Source organism: Anopheles cruzii, chromosome 2, assembly GCF_943734635.1.
Source record: "Anopheles cruzii chromosome 2, idAnoCruzAS_RS32_06, whole genome shotgun sequence".
Classification (NCBI taxonomy): Eukaryota; Metazoa; Arthropoda; class Insecta; order Diptera; family Culicidae; genus Anopheles; species Anopheles cruzii.
This window is the reverse complement of record NC_069144.1, coordinates 47,013,578-47,038,013: the sequence shown is the minus strand read 5'-3', so window position 1 is coordinate 47,038,013 and position 24,436 is coordinate 47,013,578. Positions and strand designations below refer to the sequence as shown.

At 49.1% G+C, this 24,436-nt stretch overlaps 5 protein-coding genes across 5 annotated transcripts; 3 read left to right on the top strand and 2 right to left on the bottom strand.

The window, feature by feature from the left end:
- Positions 1-8,783: 8,783 nt before the first annotated feature.
- Positions 8,784-12,584, bottom strand: LOC128267391 (solute carrier family 25 member 35-like). Its single transcript, XM_053004215.1, has 3 exons — positions 12,502-12,584; positions 9,239-10,111; positions 8,784-9,151 (listed from the first exon to the last, which is right to left on the bottom strand). Exons 2-3 carry the CDS (start codon positions 9,951-9,953, stop codon positions 8,943-8,945), a joined length of 924 nt encoding a protein of 307 aa, XP_052860175.1. The 5' UTR covers positions 9,954-10,111; positions 12,502-12,584; the 3' UTR covers positions 8,784-8,942.
- A 2,175-nt stretch (positions 12,585-14,759) lies between these two features.
- Positions 14,760-17,669, top strand: LOC128267301 (probable RNA-binding protein 19). Its single transcript, XM_053004106.1, has 5 exons — positions 14,760-14,795; positions 14,861-15,865; positions 15,937-16,474; positions 16,534-17,188; positions 17,261-17,669. The coding sequence occupies exons 1-5, from the start codon at positions 14,760-14,762 to the stop codon at positions 17,628-17,630; spliced, it is 2,604 nt and encodes an 867-aa protein (XP_052860066.1). The 3' UTR covers positions 17,631-17,669.
- Positions 17,670-17,778: 109 nt separating this feature from the next.
- On the bottom strand, positions 17,779-18,477 carry LOC128267697 (28S ribosomal protein S14, mitochondrial). The gene is made up of 2 exons (XM_053004587.1): positions 18,213-18,477; positions 17,779-18,160 (listed from the first exon to the last, which is right to left on the bottom strand). The coding sequence occupies exons 1-2, from the start codon at positions 18,276-18,278 to the stop codon at positions 17,837-17,839; spliced, it is 390 nt and encodes a 129-aa protein (XP_052860547.1). The 5' UTR covers positions 18,279-18,477; the 3' UTR covers positions 17,779-17,836.
- Positions 18,478-18,614: 137 nt separating this feature from the next.
- Positions 18,615-20,538, top strand: LOC128279194 (ribosomal L1 domain-containing protein CG13096-like). Its single transcript, XM_053017914.1, has 2 exons — positions 18,615-19,471; positions 19,539-20,538. Exons 1-2 carry the CDS (start codon positions 18,615-18,617, stop codon positions 20,518-20,520), a joined length of 1,839 nt encoding a protein of 612 aa, XP_052873874.1. The 3' UTR covers positions 20,521-20,538.
- A 2,785-nt stretch (positions 20,539-23,323) lies between these two features.
- Positions 23,324-24,425, top strand: LOC128268179 (gastrula zinc finger protein XlCGF8.2DB-like). The gene has a single exon (XM_053005205.1). The coding sequence runs from the start codon at positions 23,355-23,357 to the stop codon at positions 24,414-24,416; it is 1,062 nt and encodes a 353-aa protein (XP_052861165.1). The 5' UTR covers positions 23,324-23,354; the 3' UTR covers positions 24,417-24,425.
- The last annotated feature ends 11 nt before the right edge of the window (positions 24,426-24,436 follow it).

The following is a 24,436-nucleotide window of genomic DNA, read 5'->3' as shown; positions in this document are numbered from 1 at the left end:
CGTCACTTTCAGCCGTGGTTTCAACAGCTTCTGTGGCAGTGTCCTAAACATGAGCAGCTTGAGTCGCGGCACATGGACCAGAGAGAAGAAACCCTAAGCTCACACTAATCACCACACATACACACACACAAACAACCGGTTCTGCGCAACCTGTGCGCAACTAATTCCACCGCTGCAACCGACTTTATGCAATCCCTCTCACATAGACACTGCCTGAAAGGAGAGAAACGTAAGTAAGGGCACGTACTGGCTATTTCATTCATAAATAACACGGCCCACAGAGGGCGTCAGGTGTCCTTAGCGCACGCGATCACTTGTGTGTCCACTCACTCACAACGCACAACGATCGGGTCTCTTGTGGTCTTTTCGCTTCGCAATACACCGTTTACCGATCGACTCTTTGTTTAAAATTCCAATCATTCTCACACACTGTGGTCGGCCCAACCGATGTTGATCGCTATGCTGACGGAACGGCAATGAGCTGCCACCGAGACCACCGTTAGTCGGTGGGTGTGTTGGGTTGAATCATGTAGCAAGCCGGCCTAGGAAGAGATCGAAGAAAAAACATGTTAGTAATAAGACCTAAATCGGGCACCATTCCGGCCATCCGGACGTCACCAGCAGCAGGAAGCTTCTAATTAGCATCGTCGGGAGTCGGAATAAACAACGCACACCGCGGGAGTTAAAGTCGGACGGGTTGAGATGTTAGAAATGCGTCGTCCGTTGCTTCAAAGAAGGGAATTTCCAACTACCAATTTGTAGTTGGAACACGCGACACTTAGTAGAACTCTTTAGATCGCCTATCAATACGCTCCTTGGTGCAAAGTCCCTTACCGCCTCCGGATACCTGTGTTGAATGGACCGTCTCAATAGCTATTGAACGATCCTCAGAGCCTCAGGAATTTATGTTATTAGCGTCCCGTAAAAGGCAACTTCAACTCTGCCGCGGTCACAAAGAAGAAGCTGACGATCGTTCTTCCGCCAGATAACTGTCGCTTTGTGCCTCGAGACTTGTTCCTTTACAATTCCGCACGGGGATCATGTTTCTTCGTCCGCTTCTCGTACGCAGCACATGAGCCTGACGGATTGCGCCGTACGTGTTGCCGATACGGCTGTTGACTGCCATCGATGCGCATTCCTGATATTACGATGCACGCGTCTTTGTTCTGCCCGAGGCCGTTTCTAAGGTATCGCCGTTCGTTCTGGAGTATATCGCGATCCTCGCGATCGCGGTTCTAGCCACAAAAGCCACATGAACCGTCATCGAACGCTCGAAAACAATAAAATAAACTCACGCGCGCACGGCAGCGGAATGGAACGAGGTTTGAGCCAACGCCCGTTTCTACTGTGGTCAGGGGCGCACAGGGTGTCGTATACCAAACCACGAAACACATTCACCCGATTGGCCCCAGTTTTTTGTTGGCCAGCAGACACAGCAACTGTAATCGAATTTCAACTGCGTCTTCCTGGAGTACGCACTTCTTCGAGTCGCGGCGAAACAATCACACTCAGCACACGATGAATCACGGCCCGGCCACGGCCCAGACAAACAAGAAAATTGCTTCCAATCGGACTCCATCCATATTTATTCTTAACTCCACGCCGTGCGCAAGTGTTCCTTGTTTGTCAAGCCACCGGAGACATTATCGTACACTAACCGCGACCGACACAACGGCAAGTAGCCACGACGAGCGCGTTACGCTGCTCGTAATGGAGCGCAAGTGCGTCCCGCGTGGAAATCCCGAGCGGCCCAAAGGCGAACGACGCCGACGGAGATCCTGTTGCGCCGCGGCGGCATATCGGAGGAAAGCGATAGCGCACCCCATGCCCTATCATCCATCACATAAACTTTAATAATTTGAAGAACATTGGAGAGGAAGAAGCAGAAGAAGCTGCCCGGGTGTCAACCCGGATGCTCGCCACGCCTCTCTGGTTCCGAGAAGCGATCGCGACACCCGAGAGAGTTTCGAGAGCACCAGAGATTTCGTAACCAGAAGACGAAGACCCTCTCGTAAACAGTGGACAAGTGTGTTTGGCCTCGCCCTACGCGGGAGGCCAAAGGGCGTCCTCTAGAATCTTACGATAACGACAGTTGAAGAGTGAAAAATATGACTTTCTGGACTGGTCGGCCGATTCCAACATGGCACAGGCCGCTCATTTTATCGTAATTTATTGAGGATACCAAGCAGACCTTGCCAACTTGGTAACGTGTCCCCATTCCGCATCCGCATACTTTGTAGCCGTTCGCTAACTTTCAAACACCGCTACGACAGGCTCTTCCTGATGGCCCCTTCGATGGAACGTCCAAACAAAACCGTTAATTATTTAGCGACGCACCGAAAACATTCGCGGGCCGCGACGTCGCTCCGTGAATTGACACGCCGCTTGCAGTTGCCAACCGTTCGGCTTCGAGTTTTTGCTAATAAAAAGTTGCGCTCCTTGGCAGTGGGCCAGAGTCGAGGTTCCAGCAGCAGCCCCGCGAGAGGCTACTCGGTCAATATTTATGAACGCCGAAGATATTCGGGCGTCACCGGGCGGAAAGAAAAAACCCAGGACCGGGCCCGGCCGTTTGCACAACTGGTAACCCCCCCACTTCAATGTCGCATCGAGGCCGATCCGTGGCCGCCTCTCGTTGTGCTCGAAAATGCGCTCGAGGATGAAAGTGTAAAACGGCAGCGTGCAGCGATAATCAATAAAACTGAAGCGAGAGACTCCCAAAACTGGAGTCGCCGACGGATTGGCGGGCTTTAATTGAACGGAAAGCGTTAATCGTAAATACGTGCGCGCCACGCAGAGTTCGAGGTTTCCATTTTCAAAAACCAAACCGAATCAAAGTGTATAAAACGGATGTTAGTTGGAGAAAACGATGGAATTTTGAAAGGGGCAAATATAAAAATGTTGCTCGTAAATTACCAGCGGCTGGCTTGTGCCCAATTTGCAATATCGTTTCGACCATTTTGCTGTTTATTATCATAATTATTTGCTTCACATATGCCCAATATTAGTTCGAGATTCATACGTCAATCTCAAACACAAGATAATCTCAAACAACATTCGAAAAATTCCTGCCATTTGGCATAAATTCCTACCAGACAGCAATCGCTATAATTCCATTCTTGAGCAGAAATTGTCACCCTTGCAGTTTTGTGAAGCAACATCGTTACGGAGTTACGGTTCGTTGGAAAGAAACAAAAGCCACACCTCATAAATTTGGCGCACAGCGCAATTCGCGGCCACCGTTGTCGCGCGCGATGGTTCAGCAAATTCAGCAACCCAAAGCTGTTGACACGTTATTTGAACAGAGAACAGAAACGGGGACAATGTGTTCCGTAAAAAGACCAACACGATACATGATGACATAATGAACAGTGCGCGCCCGCTGTGGGCCGCGATGATGTAGCGCATATTTATTTGTCTGCGCGTTTGCACTGAATGGCGGTGGCGGGACAAGGGGACTCAAGATCTTGAATGTCTTCTTGAGGATCGAGTTACAACAAATGGCCCTCGCTATCAGAACCTCCACTTCAACACCACCAGACGTTTATATTTAAGGCCAACATCGGTGACTCATCATGTACGAACAGTAACGGTTTCAAGAAAAATTACAATAATAAACTTCGGAGTGCCTGGACGCCGGACATTGGCGCGCCGGCCGCAGTGCGCGGTGGCGTTGCCGAGACCGTACTTAGAGACACGCGCGTTCGCTGCCCGGTCCACAGGAAATGCTTGCCATCGTCATCGCCAAACACACGCCACCGGCAGCTGGCCCCGATTATCTAATGAAGCACTAGGAAAATAGAAAACTAAAACAGTAACCCCCACGGCAGTTCATTCATTGATGGACTCGATCGGAACGCCAACATCTGAGTTGCACCTTGCGCCTGGGCACACGCTGTCAACAACCGGCGCCTGACACACCACATGGTCGTGGTAGTCTATAAACAACCGAGTGGCCGCCGTCGGGCCGCATCGAGGCGAGGCCTCCGTTTTTCCGAGGAAACTTTCTTGAGTCATGCTCGAGTGTGTGTGTCATAATGCGCGCGTGCTCTCGTCCCGCAACCGCAAGATCAGTTCAAGTGTGGTCGGTTCGGGTTTGAGTGTTCCATCAGCGCTTGGATCGAGCTTCTTCCCATTGCTAGCAGTGCACGGAGCGTACAGCGGACCAGACTGTCCACCAAGTAGATGTAGGCCACCATCAGCCACATGAGGGCAATCGGAACATAAGCCACCAGCATTAGCAAGCGCCGGAGATCGTAGGCGCAATCGGTACCGCAGGACAAAAGGGCGCGGGCAACCCAACGCGCAAACCTTCTTCGGCAGTAACGGAGCCCACTGGACACCAGATTATGGTTGGTGGGACGAGCAACTGACAGTGATTCGTAGACCCGGGACAAGATCACTTGGCCGCGGTTCCAGTTTCGCTTTCGCTTCGTTTCGGGCGCACACTGAAAGACCGGATTGGGTCAGAATTGGTGACAATTTTGTTACCTACGACACATACCAACAAATCAAACTGGAGGACAATGTACTGCATAGCCCACCGAATAACGCGACGAACAGCTTCCCACTTATCCGCCAGCACGTACTGCATCTGTAGAGCGACAGTCTTCACGACACCAAATGTTCCTTGCCGGCTAGGCCGTAGTTCCACCCTGGCCTGAGCTAACCGTAGCTGGTGAAACACGACCCTACGGTGTAAAAGCACTCGTTTCGCAGGATTGCTGCGGGCACATGAAACAGAAAAGACAGAGCAAACATTGCAGTGTCTCCGTACTCCGCACACCCCTAATCGAGTGGTCAGCTCAAAGGCCAGTTACATGCACTGCGCCTGCACAGTTAGCTTGTGGCGGCTTCACATTATCCAATCTAATTCTATTTACCGTTATGCTGCGCGTAATGTGCACGCAATCGGGCGAAGGTGTCGACTTCACCCGGATGTAGAATAGAACCGCGGTTAAGCTTACCTGCAGTAGGTTCTACAGCAAGGCAGCATGCACGATCGTTCAGCCATTTGGGAAAACATTTTGCTCTAAATGTTCTAATGGCTACTATGAGTAAAACGGTTTTTGCTCACCGTCCTTGCAGAGCTTGCTGTGGTCGTGCTTTCGGGTAGGAAAATGTTCACTGGGACGCCCCAAGCGAAGGCTAATTGATCGAGATGCAATGATAATAACTTAATAATAATGTTTATGAGGCACCCCACTAAGCGATGCTGGTCGAGGCCAAGCTGCACACAATGCAGCAATTGTCAAACGTTTTCAAGAACTAACAACCGCAAGACCCGCGTACATCTTGACTTTGCACATAGGGGTTGCTGTCGGCCCAGCAGCAGCAGCAGCATCATGAGCTGACACTTCCCTCATCTTGCTTTCGAGCGAATTTATTAACTCACCAACAGTCACAGACAGCCACCATGGCAGAGAGTTGCGCACAATTCCCACCGATAGCTGGGCGCTGAAGAGGTTACTTCCCGTTGTGACCACCGGCGGCCCTGAATGCTGAACTAATCCCCGCTGCACATGAGATGAGAAGGGCAAATTATGCTATCACAAAGTTTGTCCCGAGCGTGGCTATCATGCCAGAAGCGAGAATTGCCGCGGTGTCAACGATTTTCGGTTCAGTCCGTCCGGGGCCGATGAGTCACTTGTCTGGCCCTACATTTTTCATATCACTTTCGGTAATCGTGGTCAGTCATCAATAATGTAAATTTAATTCACTCACTCATTATTAAGCAAGGACCAACGTACAGAAAAACATTTCTGCACGAGTCATCGCTGTCGATCGATGAGTCACAGGACGTTGGACGTTGAATAATAAATAGTGAGAAAGCGTGGCAAATCTAGGCACAATTTGTTTATAGACAACCACACGACCGGACTTTAATCAACGGCAACAACAAACGACCTGCGTTGAATTGCCGATGGCAAAAAACCCAATTCACATTTGTGGGTCTTATCACTGGTCGCTAGCACAACCCGGGAACTTGACCTTCACCGGTGGGAGTCCTGTGTGGAATCTGTCCTGCATAGTGACCCCACCAAGGGACGTCCGATTTGTGGGGCGTGGTAACACTTTCCAGCTAACGTTCCAGCGAGTTCCAGCAATAATCGACTGATCGATATCGGCAGCGATTAGCGTAATGCAAAGGCAAATTATGTATGTTTTTCCTTTCCAATGGTTGCTAATGGATCCTGTAACACCACACACACCCCAGTGGGACATCCGTGCAACGCGGTGTGGCCTTCCCTTCCGGTCACGGTCACGCTGCTGGACACGCTACGCTGTCCGCGGTCCATAATTTATTTGATAATCTTCAAATTGTGACGCAAAACTGTCCGCCGCTGCAACGTGCACACAACAAACAAATGCATCACACACTTTGATGTGATGGTACAACAGACCAGAGCAGGCCGCGCACGATTCGCGGTGCAGTTTCATTTTCGTCTTTGTTTTGCTGTCAGATTATAGGTTATGATAATGATGCTTCCGTTCCCGCGGGATCATCGCTACAATCGCTGACTCACTGGACCCGTTTATGTTTTGCTTCGCAAGATAGAGAGAAAGAGATGGAGAATAGTAATAACGGTGATCGTCTTACCCATCCTGGCTGGCATTAGGGTAGTGACGAATTTGAATACAAACATGTTGAGGAACATGTCCATTCGTTCGGAATCAATAACGTTCAATGCGAATACGTCACAGTCCAAAACCCTGCCATTGAGCATCGTAATTTGCCACCGGAGCCTGGTGTAAAACCAAACTTTCGTTTTCACTTGATCCCAAAACCCCGCTCCGATCGACGACAAAAAGCGAACCTTAAGTTTTAGGTTAATTGCAGCATAAAAAAAAGGATCGCTCATGTTCATGGCCGCAGGGGCAGACGGTTACGGTGACTAATAGACGTTCTGCGGCGAAGCATAAGCTTCCACTCGATACGAAGTGTCCGGCTTCAGCCTCGCATTAAACCACTTTCGTCACATCGAGTTGCGAGTTAGGTTTTTATTACCTACGCAACTATGTTTGTCCGTTCGCGCACCCTGCACCAGACACACCGGGAGTTGTGCGCGGTGGTGACGGCTCTGACCTAAATATAAATCGCTAGTCGGTCACACGGAAGAAGAAGCGGCGTGGCTCACTTTCTACTTGGCATGTGCCTTGGCATTGTCGGGGTCTGGCTTCGGGTGCAGTACATTCGGTGGGCATACGCAACTGCAAACCGCGATGTAACCGCGATCGCGTGAATAGCTTTTTGAATAAATAGTAATCTGCTTGGCAGACATTAGAAAATGAAACTGATCGACTCATCGGCTCGAGGGCTCGTAACACTCGATTGTAAAAGGAATTACGTATAGCCAGAGGCATTTCCCCAGCAGTTATGCCAATGTTCAATCTGCTGCAAACAAAATGGAACAATCAGTTCCTTTTGCCTTAAAAAAAACTAGCTGCCACATTGTTTCTCCAGAGAAGCGCAACCATTCCGCATCGATCGCGCCGGTTCCGAATGTGTAAACAAACACCATTTCCGCTGCTCTCATGTGACGCAGTTTTATAGGGTCTGCTTGTTTTGCTTACTCCTCAAGACTGTCACTTGACCGGCGACAGCGCGATAGCGGGAACCCACGTCCCGGATCCACGCCATCTCGTTCTGTAATTATTATAAAACGTGCCGACGATGGCATCTACAGCATCCAACGTACGGCAAACAATCGAACGATGCGATCGAACGATGCAATTTGAGCCACGAACCAGCTTTAAACAAATCCACAATGTTCATGTTTAAACAAGCTCGGGACCACGAGTCGGAATTATAGCTGCTTGACGCCGAAACGATTCCACGAAATCTTTTTCCAAATTTCCGGCGATACACGATCCGTATCGTAATATTTACTTTAGATACGCCGGCACAACACACCACGATTAGCCTTTCCCCCGGCAGGTAAACAAAGTCCCACCGGCGGCCCAGCGTCAATACCGAGTCTGAATGATAGGTAATTCCGGTTCGACCCTGTGATGGATTTAGCACCCTCTACCTGAGCTCCGATCCTTCCGAAAGAGGCCCGCATCTTGTCAATTTAGGAATCCCTGGAAAATCCATTTCGCGCACAGCACATGCGTGAAAAATGCACCCCTAAGCGTACAGCAGTCATGTTCCCGCATCTGCTTACCGGACCGGACATGCGGGAAAGGCCGTTATTGCTTCGACCCGTGCGAACTATTTAGTGGCCAGCAACAAGTACCAATAAAGTAACTTCACACTCTCGATTGGAAGGGCCCCTGAGACGCGGAACAGTCGTCGAAACGCGCGAAAAAGTTGCCGTGAAGTTGTTGGCTCGAATCCGCGTATCGATTGCGCGAATCAGAGAGCGGCAGCGGTGTTTAATAATGCAACGGTCTCAATTGAATCGGCCACGGTCGGTTTCTTCGAACAAAACCTCGACTCGACTTTACTGACCAATGGAACCTAAGCAACCATTGCAGCCAACTACAAGCACCTTCTGCGAATGAGCCAGTAACGGCGAAACGGTGTATCAATTATCTAGAACATGTTACCTCAGTTGGCGGTGGATGTTTCAAATTTCCACGGAAATTGGGTTTCGTGGTGGACCGATCAATGTTATGTTGGTTCTTGTTGGCATGTTGGTTCTCACGACCTGTTATCTGCTCGTTTACATGCTCGTTGACAGGTGATCGCCTTGTTTCGTGGTGAAACAGGGCTACTAGGCTAAAGGTAGCAAAACTTCCCTCGTAATGAGCTACTGTCATCAGCAAGTGCATGAAAAACGTGGAATTTCGAAATTTATTTGAATGTATTTAAGAACGTTGTGCTCTCATGGTGCTCGTTCAGTCCAACATTTCTCCATGGATGTGTGTGCAAGCTGATAAGATAACCACGATAACTTGGTCAACCTTCAGAAAACACGCACACACCCCGGTAGATCTCGCTAATGTCCGTGATGTGGCTGGGAGTACCGGTCGTTTAGGCCCTTGAAGAACTCCCAGAACGTTAGGTTAAGCACCGCGTGCGGGGCGACGCGCAGACACATCGGCACGAACCCCTTGTAGTACCCGTGCAGGCCCTCGGCGCGGAATATTTTCAGGAAGCAGTCGAAGATGTTGCCGTACAGTAAACCGCGACCGTTTGCGTTGACGGCTGCAAGTAGCGAAAAATTCAGAGACGTACAGAGAAAACCGGACCAGCGAAACCGGAAGACCGGCGCCTCCCCGCATCACAACACACCTTGGTTGGTCATGCGTGTCGTCACGACATCGCACGGTGACATGAAGACACTGGTAAAGAACCCGGCCACGGTACTGCTGGCGAGGGCCGTCAGTACGATCGACTGCTGGAACAATTCGTACCGGAGCAGGAACTCTTTGCACGCACTGAAAGAACACATCTGAGCCGCAGAGCCGACGGTGAGCCGGGCTATGGTGGCCGTATTCCCGCGGAACAGCCCTCGGACTCCACTCTGGCGGTAAATATTGACAAAGGCGGACACGGTGCCACGGTGGTGGTGCTGAAACCGGGCCGTGTACGCCCCGGACGAGACGGCCTGCAGTTGCGTTTTGACCACGTACGCCGGGCAGGAAGCGGTGGCACTGGCCAGCCCGCCGAACGCTCCCCAGAAGATCGTCAGCAGTGGAGTGAGGGACGGATTGGACGTGCTGCGAGTCCAGCCGAGATTCTCCGCCGTTTGGTACGTCCCCAGCCGGACACTGTTCATCGTGAACTGGTAGACCAGGGCGGCCGGCAGACCCTTCTGCAGGCCGCGCCAACCATCGGTCCGGACCACGGTCAGAAAGGACTGCCGCAGACCGTTGTACGAGCGGCTGGTGAGATTCGTGCGTGCCATCAGTTCCCCTTCCAGCTGCTGGCGTGTCTTCAGCACGTCGAACGGGTTCGTGAACAGCACGGCGCACATCGACGAGGTGCCACCGAGCACAAACTCCATCGCTGCTGCTGTGCCCCCGGGATTCAGGATGGCTGCGACGGATCACGGGACACAGTGGTCCAAACCTTAGCTCACACTTCACCTTTCGCAACGCACTAGACGCGCGCTCTAATTGGACCGCTTCTCGAGGGTCCGCACCGGTCAGAGTGTTATCTTATCTAAAACGTTTGTGGGAAAAAGTGTTCAACACTAACCGACTGTGTGCGAGTGATGTGCAAATATTTGGCCTCTAGTCTAAATTGCTGGCGAGATTAATCTTCCGTCGCGTAGACAGCGATGTATGTTTCGCAATAATGGCTATTTACCAGAGCGGTTGCAGGACAGAAGCTTTAAAAAATTGAAATTCAAATAAAACCCCTATCTGTGCCCACCTCATGGATGGAACAGCACTCGATTCGGGCAACTTTCTCCCCCAATCGGCGTCCATAGTGTCTTGCTTATGTTTATTCGATCAATGAGCACTTTCACATCAACCGCCCAACGTGATCAGGCGTTGAGTTCATCCATCGATCGTACGATGTCCCAAAAATTCCGATCCGGTGACCAGCGAAAGTTTACGAAACCTTGCCTTTATTATGTTGTGGAATCATGGGATCATGGGAATAATGTGTCAGGGCCCGGCAGAGATTGCGTAGAACCAGCGGGAGAAAATTCTTGTTGTTTATACTTCTTTTGGTGTTTCTTCTCCCTTACTCTCGTAACAAGCTTAGACTCGATCCTTTTCTGTTCTGAGTGCGAGATTCGCTCCATTATCGGTGCCTTCCAAATTCTATCCCTAAACCGGTTTTCGATCGTTCCTCGAGCAACCTGTCCGTTCTTCGAGCTGCGTGGTTCTGATTTTTGGCCCCTTTTTTCGTCCTTCTTGGGTCGTTTCATTTCGAGGCTAATGCCCGCTCCCGATTGCTGGAAGGTGAATTGCCTTTATGTGGGGGTTTCACGTTGCCTGAGAAAAAGTTTGCCCACGAAAAGGACGTCGTCGACTTAAATGATGTGTTGGGCTGCAAGGCACGACTCCGGCCAGTTCGTTAGCCCACGCTTCCAAATAAACACGCGCCGTCACGTACAAGACGCGCTGTCGAGGATGTCTCGAGATTACAGACAGAGAACGTTTGAACAGAGCGCCGGAAAATGTAGAAAAAGGAAATAATCCTCTCGAGGGGTACTTTATGTCTCGCTCCCTCAGGAGAACCTTTATAGGGCATTAAAATACAACCCTTTTCAAACGGGTGTGGTGCTGATGTTGAGACGAGTTGTGGCCACAAACTTACCACGGGGAAGTCACGCTGAAAACGAGTTTAAACTGTCTCGCAGAGCAATACACCGAGATGAATACGCCTTTAAGCCCACGGATCCGTCCCACGGAATTCGCCGTTGGTTCTTCGTTCCAATTTTGTGTACCATAAATCTACACGCCACATGAATGCACGCAGCTGTTGCGTGCGGCTCGGCTTGGATTTTGCATTTGCGCTTGGCTACGGCTAATTGGCAGCCTGGGACGGCTTTTTGGGGTGAGACGCACACTGGGTCGCAAACATCGAGCCATCGGTGGTTAAAAGTTCTGGCCACCGGAAATGCTCTCGTCCATGGGTCGTAGTCCCCCTGGCAATGATCGTTGACAGTTGCCCGTAAACTTTGAACTGCAAGCGATAAGAACCGGATCCCCGATGGAAAAGCTTATCAAAGGGTCTTTGCCCGTTTCGAGAAACATTTTTCCGTTTACGGTTCTAATCGCATCTAAACTAACGAATGCAAGGCCTCAGGGCGGTTCGGTTCATGGATGTGTTCCGACATTGTCCGGCTGACATTGAAAGCAGGCTTTGCATCAACAGCGTTACGGTTGATAAGGTTAGTAACATTTCGAGGTTGACAAGACTGCTCTCAATAAATCAATCGTCGATTTCATTAATCGCATTGTTTTGCGTGGCAAAATTTGGTCCACCGTTTAGCCGACTGTCTATGGTTCACCACCGAGCAGAAAGATAACTAATAAACGCTCGAGGAATGCGAACCAACACATAGTAACCCGTTTTTTATGCTGCTGTTGCTACGTGTCGCCTGTTCTCATCGACGTCAATCTCTCACTCTCGCTCTCTCTCTGTTTTTCTTTTTTTGATCACGAGGGATGCTGGGACAAGTTTGTGATGGAGCAAACAACCTTCTCTTAGAATCGCCTCATAAAATACGATTTCAAGGTGCACTCTCTTGCACTCTGACCCGAGAGTTCTGTCCCACGGGAAAGGTGAACAGTGGCATTGACATTGAGTGTGATGCCCGCCGGAACAGCGCCTTCCGACCAACAACACGAACGATGCACTTTCTCAGGTTCACTCAGGTTCTTGTGTTTTCTCTATCTCTCCGCTCTGCCCCGTGTTTTTGGTCTCTTGCCACGGTCGACCACTCTTGTCGTCATGTTATTTTTATCACTCCCCACGATTCAATTATTGAGAGCAACCGCTGATTAGAAGCTTCATCTGCGTCGCGCGGCCACCATTCTCACCGGTGACTGCGATGGCATGAAAAGCAATAGAAGATTGTGACGTTTACTTACCTCTTCGCGGTATGCGTTGCGTGTCATCAACCTTGCCGACTGTTGACTCCAGAACGATCCGAGTAGACCGCGGATTTCGGGGCGACAGACGGACACACGGAACAAAAAGGAAGGTGACAATTGAACCTCGCCACGGTGTCGTGCGTTCATCGCGCGGCCGCTCCTGTGTGTGTGTGTGCACAGTGTTAGCACCATGGAAAGTGTGTGCTTAGCGCGCGGTTAGGAACTAAATGAGTATTGATGATGTGAGCGGCAAAATATTCACGGAACATTGTGGCCACTTAAGCGGCACACCATTATTACGCAGCCCTAGCCCCACAACGCGTCCAACCGCGTTTTCGCATTCACACAAACATGCGCGCACTTAGCGGCGGCAGGAAACTTGTTTTGCCGCGGACCGCTTAGAACCGCGGCGCGGCAGCCGCTGATCGCGAATGGAGCAGCGGATTGCGTGACACACACACACACCAAGCAACGAGACAGCTAATTTTGGACCAATTGGGATACTCGAAGCAACAGGAACTGCTTTGGTACGGCACACTACCACCACCGCCGGAGCACGGGTCGTAGCTAGTAGCAACGGGAAGCGCGCCCGCGTATACTTGGATGCGAACGAATAAATTAAGCGAATTTAGTACACACACAAAAACACACCGTTCAGCAAATAGAAAAATAAACAAACGTCAACACGGTTTACCGTTCATTGACGACGGTCACGTTCTCTATCGCGTTAGATGCACTTTTCGGTGGAGCAAATTGAAACTTTCTCTTGGCAAAACATCTACACGCTTTGAAGGTGCGAAATTGGAGTATTTATTTCTATTTTTGCACAACATCCAAGAAGCTGATGACACGGCGTTACAACAGTTGTAACGGTAACTGCGAACGAGGGGACGCCAGCCGGTGCAGTTTCAGCGCTTCTCCACAGGGTAAGCGGAGCGGAACCCATTTCCTTTGCGTGTGTCATTGGCAGAAACGCAACACGGCTTGCTAAACGCATCTAGTTGCACCGTTCGAGTGGGGGAACAGGCCGGTTGCAATGAAACAATGAACCTACACAGACACCACCAAACTAAACCCTTCTTCTTTCACTCTCGCAAATTCTCACAAGTGGCTGTTATGTTTCGAGTGCGCTACGATCCTTTTGCACAGCCAACACGAAGGCCAACCGCCCACAGTAACGCGGACACGAGATATGCAGGAGAAAACCGCGACACAGCAACTTTCGCGTAAAAGATAGGCACATTTAGGGTGAGCAATAAATAGAAAATCCCAGTTCCACACCTACACGATGCGTGTGAAGCACACGCAAGCCGCAGACACGATTGCACGGAACTGTAAACAAAACGCTTAAATGGGTTGAGGGACATGTGTGTGTGTTTGTGTCCCCCAGTTACTTCTCTCGCACTTTTCTGTTCCGTCCGAATCGTACATCCGTTCCTGACGGAGGTTTGTTTTCGGGAAATGCATTATTAAAAAAAAAACGACCAACTCAAAACCGACTGAGCATTTGATGCTGCCGTTTTGACCTTCCTACGACCAAACCGCGATGAAACAAAACAAAAAAAATCACTGTCCTGTACTTTACTTTAATTACTTATTACGCTTACTTTAACCGAAAACATGTAAAATTCGCCGGGAAATTATCTATCTCTCACACGCGCGCACACAACCGTTCGCTTGCATTTTTGTTTGAAATTTGAAAAAAAACCTTTCTGTGTATCTTCTGGCTAGATGTTGAAACCTTACCTTTCTTAACCGAAACTGACCATTGCGAGATTTCTCTTCTCTCTCGTTTCTCTGCGCTCTCTTTACTTTGAAGGCGGTTCACACGCAACGATTTGACTGCTACTTCGATCTACGCAGATCAAAGTCGTTATCGGATCGTAGCAATCTGTGGAGCGTTCACACGTCTATCCACCATCAGCACACGCACACTTGTGTGGAAATTGGGTAGATATTAATGCTCGTTTGCTCAGATTTTCTAGATCTGCGTCGATGGTCGACAACGACCAAAATCGTTGCAATTTCGCTGTCCAGACGTTACGATTTGCCTGTGCTATGCGATTGCACAGATCAAAGTAGCAGTCAAATCGTTGCGTGTGTACCGGCTCTATGTCAACTTCTTCCTCTCAACACAACCCTGGCTGTCACTTAAAGGAAACGTCACCGTTCAAAACAAAAACACACAGCATGTGCTTGAAAAAAACATGTGAGTAGAAATCAGCATGCGAAATAGTTTTGCACGTTAAACCGTAATGTCGCGAATAATAGTGAAAAACATCCCGAACGGCGTAAGTACTACGGACGGTCGGAATCTGAGTTTCTCCCTGTTAACGCAGTTTAACCTACTCCGCAGTTCGATGAAGCGAAGGTGCAGAATCACTTCAGCACCTGCGGGATCATCACGGATGTGCAGCTGAAGTACACACCGGAGGGTAAATTCCGAAACTTCGGTTTCATTGGCTTCGAGACCGAAGAGCAGGCCACCAAGGCAATCAAGCATTTCAACAACACCTTCATACGCACCTCGAAGATCAGTGTCGCGCCATGTGTTGCGTTGAGCGAAACGAAAAACCTAAAGGTTTGGAGCAAGCACTCGCAGAAACCGGTGGCAGCAGCTGAAGCAACCCCACGAAGCGACGAAAGCCAATCGGCGAAGAAAGAGGAAAAACCGAAACCGACCACGGCGAAAGATGTGCTCGATCGTCATCAGGCGGATCCAATGTTTCAGGAGTTTCTGGACGCACACAAGCGTGCCGGCAAGTCCGTTTGGGACAACCAGTTCCAACAGCCGGACACGGAACCTGACTCGAAAAAGGAGCCATCTGATGACGAGAAGCCGCTGGAAAAGACAACGAAAGGTGAAAAGGAGGGGACACAACCGGCACCGAAGAAACCCGCAATTTCACTGTTTGTTGCCAAACTGCGCAACATACCGGCCAGCACCAAGCGACAGGATTTGTTGCGCTTTTTCAAGACCGCCCGACCCTACTCGGTCCGGATTCCGCCGAAGGCCAAGGGCTTCGCATACGTTGGCTTCAAGACGGAAAGCGAGCTCGATAAGGCGTTGCTGATGGACAAAAGTTTTCTCGGTGGCAAGCAGGTGAGGATCGTCAATTTCACCGAACAAAATGATCGTGGCGATCGGGAAGAGAAGGACAGCGCAAAGCGTGCCAAGCAAGCCAAATGGGAACGGCAGCGTGCGAATGTGCCGAGTGAAACTATTTGCGAGTCTGGCAAGCTCTTTTTCCGGAACCTAGCATATTCGGTGCGTGAAGCGGATATCCGGGAGTTGTTTGAAAATTATGGCCCCGTAGCGGAGGTGGACGTACCGATCGATGCCATGACACGCAAGATAAAGGTGAGTGAAACAAATCCGGAAAGGGAACTCGTTCTGCTAGTTTCAAACTGTCCATTTTCTCAATCTGCCAGGGATTCGGTACGGTTACGTTCATGATGCCCGAGCACGGGGTTACCGCTTACAGCGAGCTCAATGGAACGTTCCTTCAGGGCCGCATGTTTCACATCCTGCCGGCGAAGGTAGACACCGATGAGCAGGCCGATGAGTCGGAATCCAACTATAAGAAAAAAAAGGAACATAGCCTGAAAAAGACGGCCCAATCGAGCCACAACTGGAACACGCTGTTTATGGGTGAAAATGCCGTTGCCGAAGCGGTCGCAAAGAAGTACGGTACGACGAAGGAAACTGTCTTCATGGGCCCGGATGGCGGCACCAGTGCGGCCGTTCGTCTGGCGCTGGGTGAAACAGAAGTTGTCCTGGAGATGCAACGCTTTCTGCAGGAAAATGGCATTCAGCTGGACGCGTTTGGTGAGACCACTGCGAAGCGCTCGAGTACCTTGATTTTGGCGAAAAATTTGGCCCCGAGCTGCACAACGAAAGCATTACGGGAACTGTTTGGGAAGTTTGGCATTCTCGGGCGTGTGGTGCTGCCACCGAGTGGCGTGACCGGTAAGCGAGACTGTTTGTGCAACTATCGAAACAAAGTTGTTAATGTGTTTCCATTGTAGCGATTGTTGAATTCCTTGATCCGAGTGAAGCACGTAAGGCATTTAAGAAGCTCGCATATAGCTTCTTTGAATCGTTGCCCCTGTACCTCGAGTGGGCTCCCGAGAATACGTTCAAATCGGATAAACCTCCCGCCGAATCATCCGGTGAAACCGGTGAAGGACCAACCACAACAAGCAAAGCGGATGCTACCTCACAACCGGTCAAAGAAGAGGTGGTGAAAGAACAACCGATCGAAGAGCCGGAGGACGATACTGAGCCGGAAGATGGCACGACATTGTTCATCAAAAACTTGAGCTTTGCTACAAACGAATCGGCGATACGCGAACGGTTTCGCAGCGTTGGTCCCATCCATTCCGTGCAGGTCGTGCGTAAGATGGATCTGTCCGGTGGTGGAGGACCGAGTGAGAGTCGTGGCTACGGGTTCATACAGTTCAAGCATCGTCAATCGGCCGATCATGCTCTGAAAAATCTCCAATTTGCACACATTGACGGGCGGCCGGTCGAATTGGCGCGTAGTGATCGTACTCTTCATAAGCCCGGTGACGATGGCAGTGGCCGACGGAAAGGCAAGGCACAGAAGCAGACCGGGAGCAAAATTCTCGTGCGAAACATTCCGTTCCAGGCGAACGCAAAGGAAGTTCGGGATCTATTCAAGTATGGCCCAGTTCAACCTCAGTTTTGTGAGTCACTTCTCATTGTGCATATTTTTTGGTTTTGTTTTCGCAGGCCTTTCGGTGATATTAAAGTTCTCCGATTGCCACGGAAGATGGTGGCAAATGCGGAGGAGCAGCACCGTGGGTTTGGATTCGTCGAGTTCGTACGAGAGGCGGATGCGAAGCGGGCGTTCGAGACCCTTGGCCGCAGCACCCACTTGTATGGTCGGCGGTTGGTATTGGAATGGGCCGCAGCAGATGATGGTGTGGATGAGCTACGGAAGCGTACGGCGGATCACTTCAAACAACAGAGCGGGGCGAATGGAAGCAAACGCAAGGGAGTACTGGATTCGGCAGAGTTTGTCAACTCTACGGCCGACCAGGAACCGGATGGTGGCGATGAAGAAGACGACATGGAAGAAGCAGGTGATGGGGGCTTTTAGAGGACGAGCTGATTCGTGCCGAGCATCGAATGTTATTAAAGTGCCGTTGTATCATACAACAACCGTGATTGGCTTGCTTATCTTTTGGACCAGAATGATGGACGACAGAATGCTGTTTTCTGCAGCACTTTATTAGCGCTTTGCTTCACTTGGAACTAATTGCTAAATACAGGTAGCGGGACTGACTCCGGCATACTGAGTACTTTCTACCACATGGCCCGCTGCACACCTGATAGTTTATTATAGTCAGCTTGATGGCGCCAAACGATACGACTGACCCGCCACCGGTGTACGATGCCCCTAGAACGGGACGTCACAGCGCACCGCTCTCGCACTCGCACCAAGCTCGAATCGCGCGGAAATGCGTGAATCTCGCTGCTGGCGATATCACGCAGCTCTACTGGAAGGATCGTGTTCTTCCGCAAAGAGTTCACCCGTAGCCGGGCGTCCGCATGTTGCACCACGCACTGCCGGCGCTTGTGATCTTTAATCATCCGCCAGTCGGCCCATTTATGGCGCACCTGCTGGAACTGGATAGAAGGTAATCAGTTGCTGCTCGCCAGGGTGCAGGAGTCAACTTACCACACCGGGAGCGGTCAATGTTTGACCCGCAACGATGAAACGTGTTAACAGTGCCGATACGGACATTGCGGGACCGAAACACGGTGCTTTAATAATGAAAAGACTCCCTTACGTAACTGTCAAAAATGGCAACGCACTTCAAGAAGGACAACGGAATATTAGATAAGAAACTTCTAATTAATATGGTTCTTTGATTCAAAGATCTTTAAAATCATTATTAAATCAGAAATATTCCAATTCCAACATTTTGTTTTCGGATTTGCTCATTCCGTGTCAAAAATTACTGTCAAACCTTGGTCAATGTCAAACAAACGTCAACCGGCGAAACAAATACAACACGTGCTGTTTTGCTGTGTGCCGAAGTGTTTCTGCGTCGTTTATTAGCAAATTGGTGCTGCAAAAATGAAGGTAAAGGCGAATAAAACTCCAAAACCAGCCACTAAAGCAGTGGCGAACATAAAAAAAGACAAAACGGGCGTAGTAAAAGCGAAGCAATCGAAAAAGAAGGAGCTGAACAAGTCGATTGTGAAGTCGGTCGTGAAGGCAGAAGCTCCTGTGGCCGCTCCGCTTACGTTCGCCGAGAAGAAGGTTCTGTCCGTGAAGCGTAAAGCGAACCCGTCGAAAAAGTCTCCAGAATCCCCGAAGCCCGCAGTTGTTACGAAACCCAAAAACAAAGCTCGCAATGGCGAAGATTCGGTGGCAAAACCAGCGAAAAAGTCGCTCGAAATCCCAAAACCGTTACCGGTTACGGCCGAAACCAGTAAGGGAAAGAAGCAGGCTAAAGGTGCAGCGCAGAAAAAGGGACCGTTGACCAAAACATTGAATGAAACTGCGAAGCCAGTGGTAACACCAACCAAGAAGACTAAGAAAGGCCAGAAAGCCAAGGAAGCCAAGAAAGCCAAGAAAGCAGCAGCAGCCAAACAAGAGCTGCTACCTCCGCTAAGTAAGCCTCCGAAGAAGGGCACAAACGCTGATCCACAGAAGAATGAAAAGAAAAAGAAAGGAAACAAGCCCCTCATTCCGCGGCTACCAGAGCGCTCCGTAGGACAGGGCGAAGTGCCCACAGAAGCGACTCCCGAAACGTTGGCTCTCGTGCCGAAGGAGCTTGTATCGCGTTCCTCCTTTGGACAGGTTCTGAAGGAACTAAAAAAGCGTGCAGCAAAAGATGAAAAGGTTAAACTGTTTGGTGACGATGTTCGCTTCGCTCTGCAAATTGCGTGTGTAAAGATTCCCGAGTATCCGTCCCGGAACTGTCGGATGTAAGTATTGGGCTGCAGCAGACAGGCAATAAATAAGAGCTAAAACAACATTTCATTTTTGTCTTAGGCTGTTACCACACCCGATCCTGTCCAAGGAGGATGAGGTGTGCTTGATCGTGAAGGATCTGGAGCGTGGCCGGAAGTACGATTACGAGAACACACTCTACCACTGGCAAGATAAGCTGGCCGAGGCAGGGGTTACGAATGTTGCCCAGATCATACCGTTTCAGCAGCTGAAGCAAGATTATCGAGAGTTCGAGTTACGGTTGAAATTGGTGCACCGTTTCGATCGGTTCCTCGTCGATGCTCGCATCGCTGGCCACGTGTTTTCTAAGTTGGGAGCACACTTTATTCGGCGTAAGAAAAATCCCACCTCCGTGGTTCTCACCAACGACGACAAGATTGCCGAAAACATCGAAAAAGCGCTCCGAAAGGTGACGTACGGCCGGTCGAACACGGGCAGAACGATGGAGATCAAATTTGCCTCCGGGAAGATGACGCACCATCAGGCGATTGATAACGGAATGGCGTTGCTTGAGTCACTGAAGACAGACTATCCGGGCGGTTGGCTGAACGTGGGTTCAATCTACGTGACGACAACGACGGACAACAAACAATCGTTGTTGCTGTACATGAGCGTGATCAATCCGAATCTGGTGCCTGTGCCGAAAATGGTCGGACCGCGTCAAAAGTTTGTTGACCAGCAAAATGAAAAGCTGATGAAACTCACCGGCGGACGGCTGATGATTGTCGATGGTGCAGTGCGCAAGGCGAAGAATGCAAATTTGGACACTAGTGTCGTTGACGATATAATGAGTAAGACTAGCGAAAAGAACAAGGATAAAAAGCAGAAAGAAAGCAAACCTGGCAAGAGGAAATCGGAGGAAGACTCCGATGAGGAAAGCGAGCAGGACACTGATGACGATAATATGCTGGATGATGAGGCCGTAGAAGATGAAACGATGGATGATGAGGAGAGCGACGGTGAGGAGTTATTGGATGATGATTTGATCCAGGAAGATAACGAGACGGATGATGAAATGGAATAAATATAAAGTACTATATTTAAATAAAGAAACAAATTGTCTATTAAACTGATACAGATATTCTTGCAACTACATTAATTAAATGGAGCGCTCGAAACAGACGGAAGGTACGACAGGTAGAAAAGGGCTTCAAAGCACATCTCGTCTCTTGACCGTCCACGAAAACATTTATGATCTCTATTAATCCACTTTGACATAGTTCTACCGTTGAAAGGGAAATTTCAGTTCCGTTGTACGAACGGGGAAGAAACAATTGAAAACCCGTGGAATGGGAAACAACCGTGCTTTGATGATTCTGGCGATTCTCTCCACCAATTTGAAGAGTTAATCCGCTTAGAACGGGTAACTGGCGAGTGGCAGTGGTGAACTATCGGCTGGAACAAAAATTTATAAAAGCAGGAACGAACGTTCTCGGATTTATTCTCGACCGAAGTTTCAATCAGCAATGAACCGGAGGTGCGTCGTTCTGTTTGTGATGGCAAATTTCGCCAAATCCTGTGTGCCGCACTCACCGCCCGTGGTGATGGATAAGGATCTGGTGCTCTCCTCCGTGTATGCGGCCATCCGTGGAAATAGTATAGAATCGCCGGAAGATGAGGGACGCAATAAGCGCAACGTGCGATACTATACCTACGACGATCCGAAAGGTGACGAGTATGTGATCAATATCCGCCCCTGCTGTGCCTTAAACATTGAACTAATTCAAACACGTACTTGTGGCAGATTGTTTCCAGGGTACGGTGAAATTGTCCATCCGTCGCTATCGGGAACGGGTAATGGAGTTGCTAGTAGTGCGGCCAAACAGTGCAAACCCGATCTGTCGCCGGCTGTCCAGTCCATCAGCATCTCGGACCACAGCTGGTCCGGCATCGGTACGTCGATTATTCACGTTCTAAAGTATCTCATCGCGGGTCTGGCGATCGTCACGCTTCCGGTTCTGTTGCTGCAGGCTTTCATCGTACCATTGAAAATTTTAATGGGATTAAAGTCGGTTGCCATCGCCAATACGGCCGTGCTCGGCGCGTTCTTGTGGAGGTATCTCAATCAGCAGCGCCGGAACGAGGATGCCGATGAGGACGAGGATGGGAACCAAACCGGGGCAGGGGGCGGGGGAACCGGTGAAACGGGTGGCACCACTAACGGTAACGATAATCGGTTCTTTCCCTTTCGGGCAGAAGATTTTGAAAGTATGAACGAAGACGAGATCAAGACGGCGCTCAAATTGCTTTTGAAACGAAATAAACGATGGTAAATGAGACCGATGGTTGAGCTTTATGCTTTAAATGTGGCAGTGGAATTATTAAGAAAAAGATTTGTCTCACGATATCGGATATAAATCAAAGATTTGTTGGAATCGATAACTTCCTGATACGAGTTACGACAGTTTAAGTACATAGTGTAATAAGATGTAGATTCCTTCTCTGCTCGTTAACGAACATATCTTAGTTTAGTTTTCTATTTCTACAAAGTCCGAACCATCTATCGATAAAATAATGAAATTATTTACCATAAATTAAATATTGATTTATTTTCTATCTTCTACCTATCTATCTATATATATATAAAACTGAATGTTTGTCCTCCTGTCCTCTTGTCTGTACCACGATTTCTCCAAAATTACTGAATCCGCGTGAAATTTTGCACAGCGTTGTTCTGCCATACAAAATCTAGGTTCATTTAAGTTAAATTCAGATAATTTTCAAACAATTTCAGCCAAATGCAGCTGGTGCGAGTTATGAAATGTATCCAACGGTAAGCGGAAAGGGAAGCCGATCGGATACGTCACCCGGAAGCCCGATCGTCTGAAATGGAGGAGCAAAGTGAAGCAAGAAAGGAAGCCGATCGAATACGTCACCAGGACGCCCGATCGTTCGAAACGGAGAACAGGGGCGGAAAGGGAAGTCAATGGGATACTTTACCAGGAATTCCGATCCTCTGAAATGCCGAATAATCGAGAAATGAGAAATTCTATACCCATCTGTTGAGAACGATTTCGTACGAATGAACAAATTGACAGCATTTGGCAACTCACAGCATCAATGAGTGACCATATTTTTTCTCTTGGGCTAGAAGCTGTCAAAAATCGACGATTGACAATTGGAAAGCAAACTTTTGTTTAGTAAACAATAGAAACGTGGACAATTTTACGTTCTTCTTTAATAAACTGTTGGAGTCGAAATGGCACGTTCGAAACGGTTTAAAGCTCCAATTGCAGTCGAGTAAGTTGACGGTAAACAAGAACGAATATATTTAACAGCTCATTTCTTTCTAGAACCATGGCTATATGTCGAAAGTGCCTGTCCACTGATGGCACTTTGGAGTCGGTCACTTCCAACGAACGTGGCGAATATCTTTTACAACAAACGTTTTCCTGTGCAAATGTTCAGGTAATATGCCCTTCTAAAGTGGAAGTTTCTCATGCTTTCGTTCACGGCTCTAACACGCTCCTCATCTTTTTGCAGATGAAACTATTGCCAGCATTTCCAACGTATTTGTGTTCGGCCTGCAAATCGCGGTTTGATTTTCTGGACAAGTTGCGCTCGATATGGATGCTAAACAATGCAAAAATCGATCGGCTTAAGGAAGAAGTGGACATCAGCCATTTGACCGGTTTCGAAACAACTGCAGAGCATTCTGACGGTGACACACAGCAAACCGAAGGCGTTGGATCGGTGGTCAAAACAGAGGTGGCAGCAGAAGATTCGGAAGATGATTATCCATTGAGTCAGATGTTTTGTCAGAATTCACGAAAGCTAAGTAGTACATACGATTATAATCATGACGATTTGTTTGAGGCAGAGGAAGAATCGCTGGAAAAACTTGTGAAACGTGAACCAATGGACGACCAGCAGCAGCCTCAGTCATCGGTTACAGATCTGACACATGAGCATAATATTTTCAAAACGGATCCTATAGATTTCAACTGTAAGATCGAAGAAGAATTTTCTATGGCAAGGAAGCCCGTCACGGATCCTGACAACCCAACAGCAATTTCAGCTCAAAGCTATTTGGGTATACAGTATGCCGCCGAAGGCCCTACATTTAATCAAATGGATACTTATAGTGAAGAAAATTCAGTACACACTGATAATCAACCTGTCTCCGTAGTCGGCGAGCAGCGACTGTTGATGTCAAATAAGCGACGAAGTTCCCAAAAGGATATCGGCGCTGCAGAGCTCTCAGTGTCTACAATGCAGGGCCCAAAAGTTACTCGTAATGTGCATGGAAACAAACGAAAACACCAATGCCCACATTGCTCCGCCGCATATCGAGAAGCATGCCACCTGAAAGTTCACATCCGCACTCATACCGGCGAAAAGCCATTCGTGTGTAAACTCTGTAGCAAAACATTCCATGCGGCAGACCACCTGAAACACCACATGCAAACTCACAACAAGGACCAAAATCAATGTCCTTATTGCCCTGGCCAATTCGCACAGCCATTCCAACTTGAGAATCACATTCGGACGCATACCGGCGAAAAGCCATTCCTTTGTAAAGTCTGTAACAAAGCGTTCCATGTGGCACGCTACCTGACCCTCCATATGCAAATTCACGACAAGGACCAACATAAGTGTCCTCATTGCCCTGACAAATTCGCCCTGCTATACCGTCTTAAGGATCACATTCGAACTCATACCGGCGAAAAGCCATTCCTTTGTAAAGTCTGCGGCAAAACGTTCCATTCGGCACGCTACCTGCGCGAACATATGCAAATTCACGACAAACATCAGTGTCCCCACTGTCCTAAGAAATTCGCACAGCAATTCCACCTTAAAAATCACATTCGGACTCACACCGGCGAAAAGCCTTTCATTTGTAAAATCTGCAGCAAAGCGTTCCATGCGGCACGCATCCTGCGCGGCCATATGCAAATTCACGACAAGGACCAACATTAGGCAACTTTCTTAGGGCAACA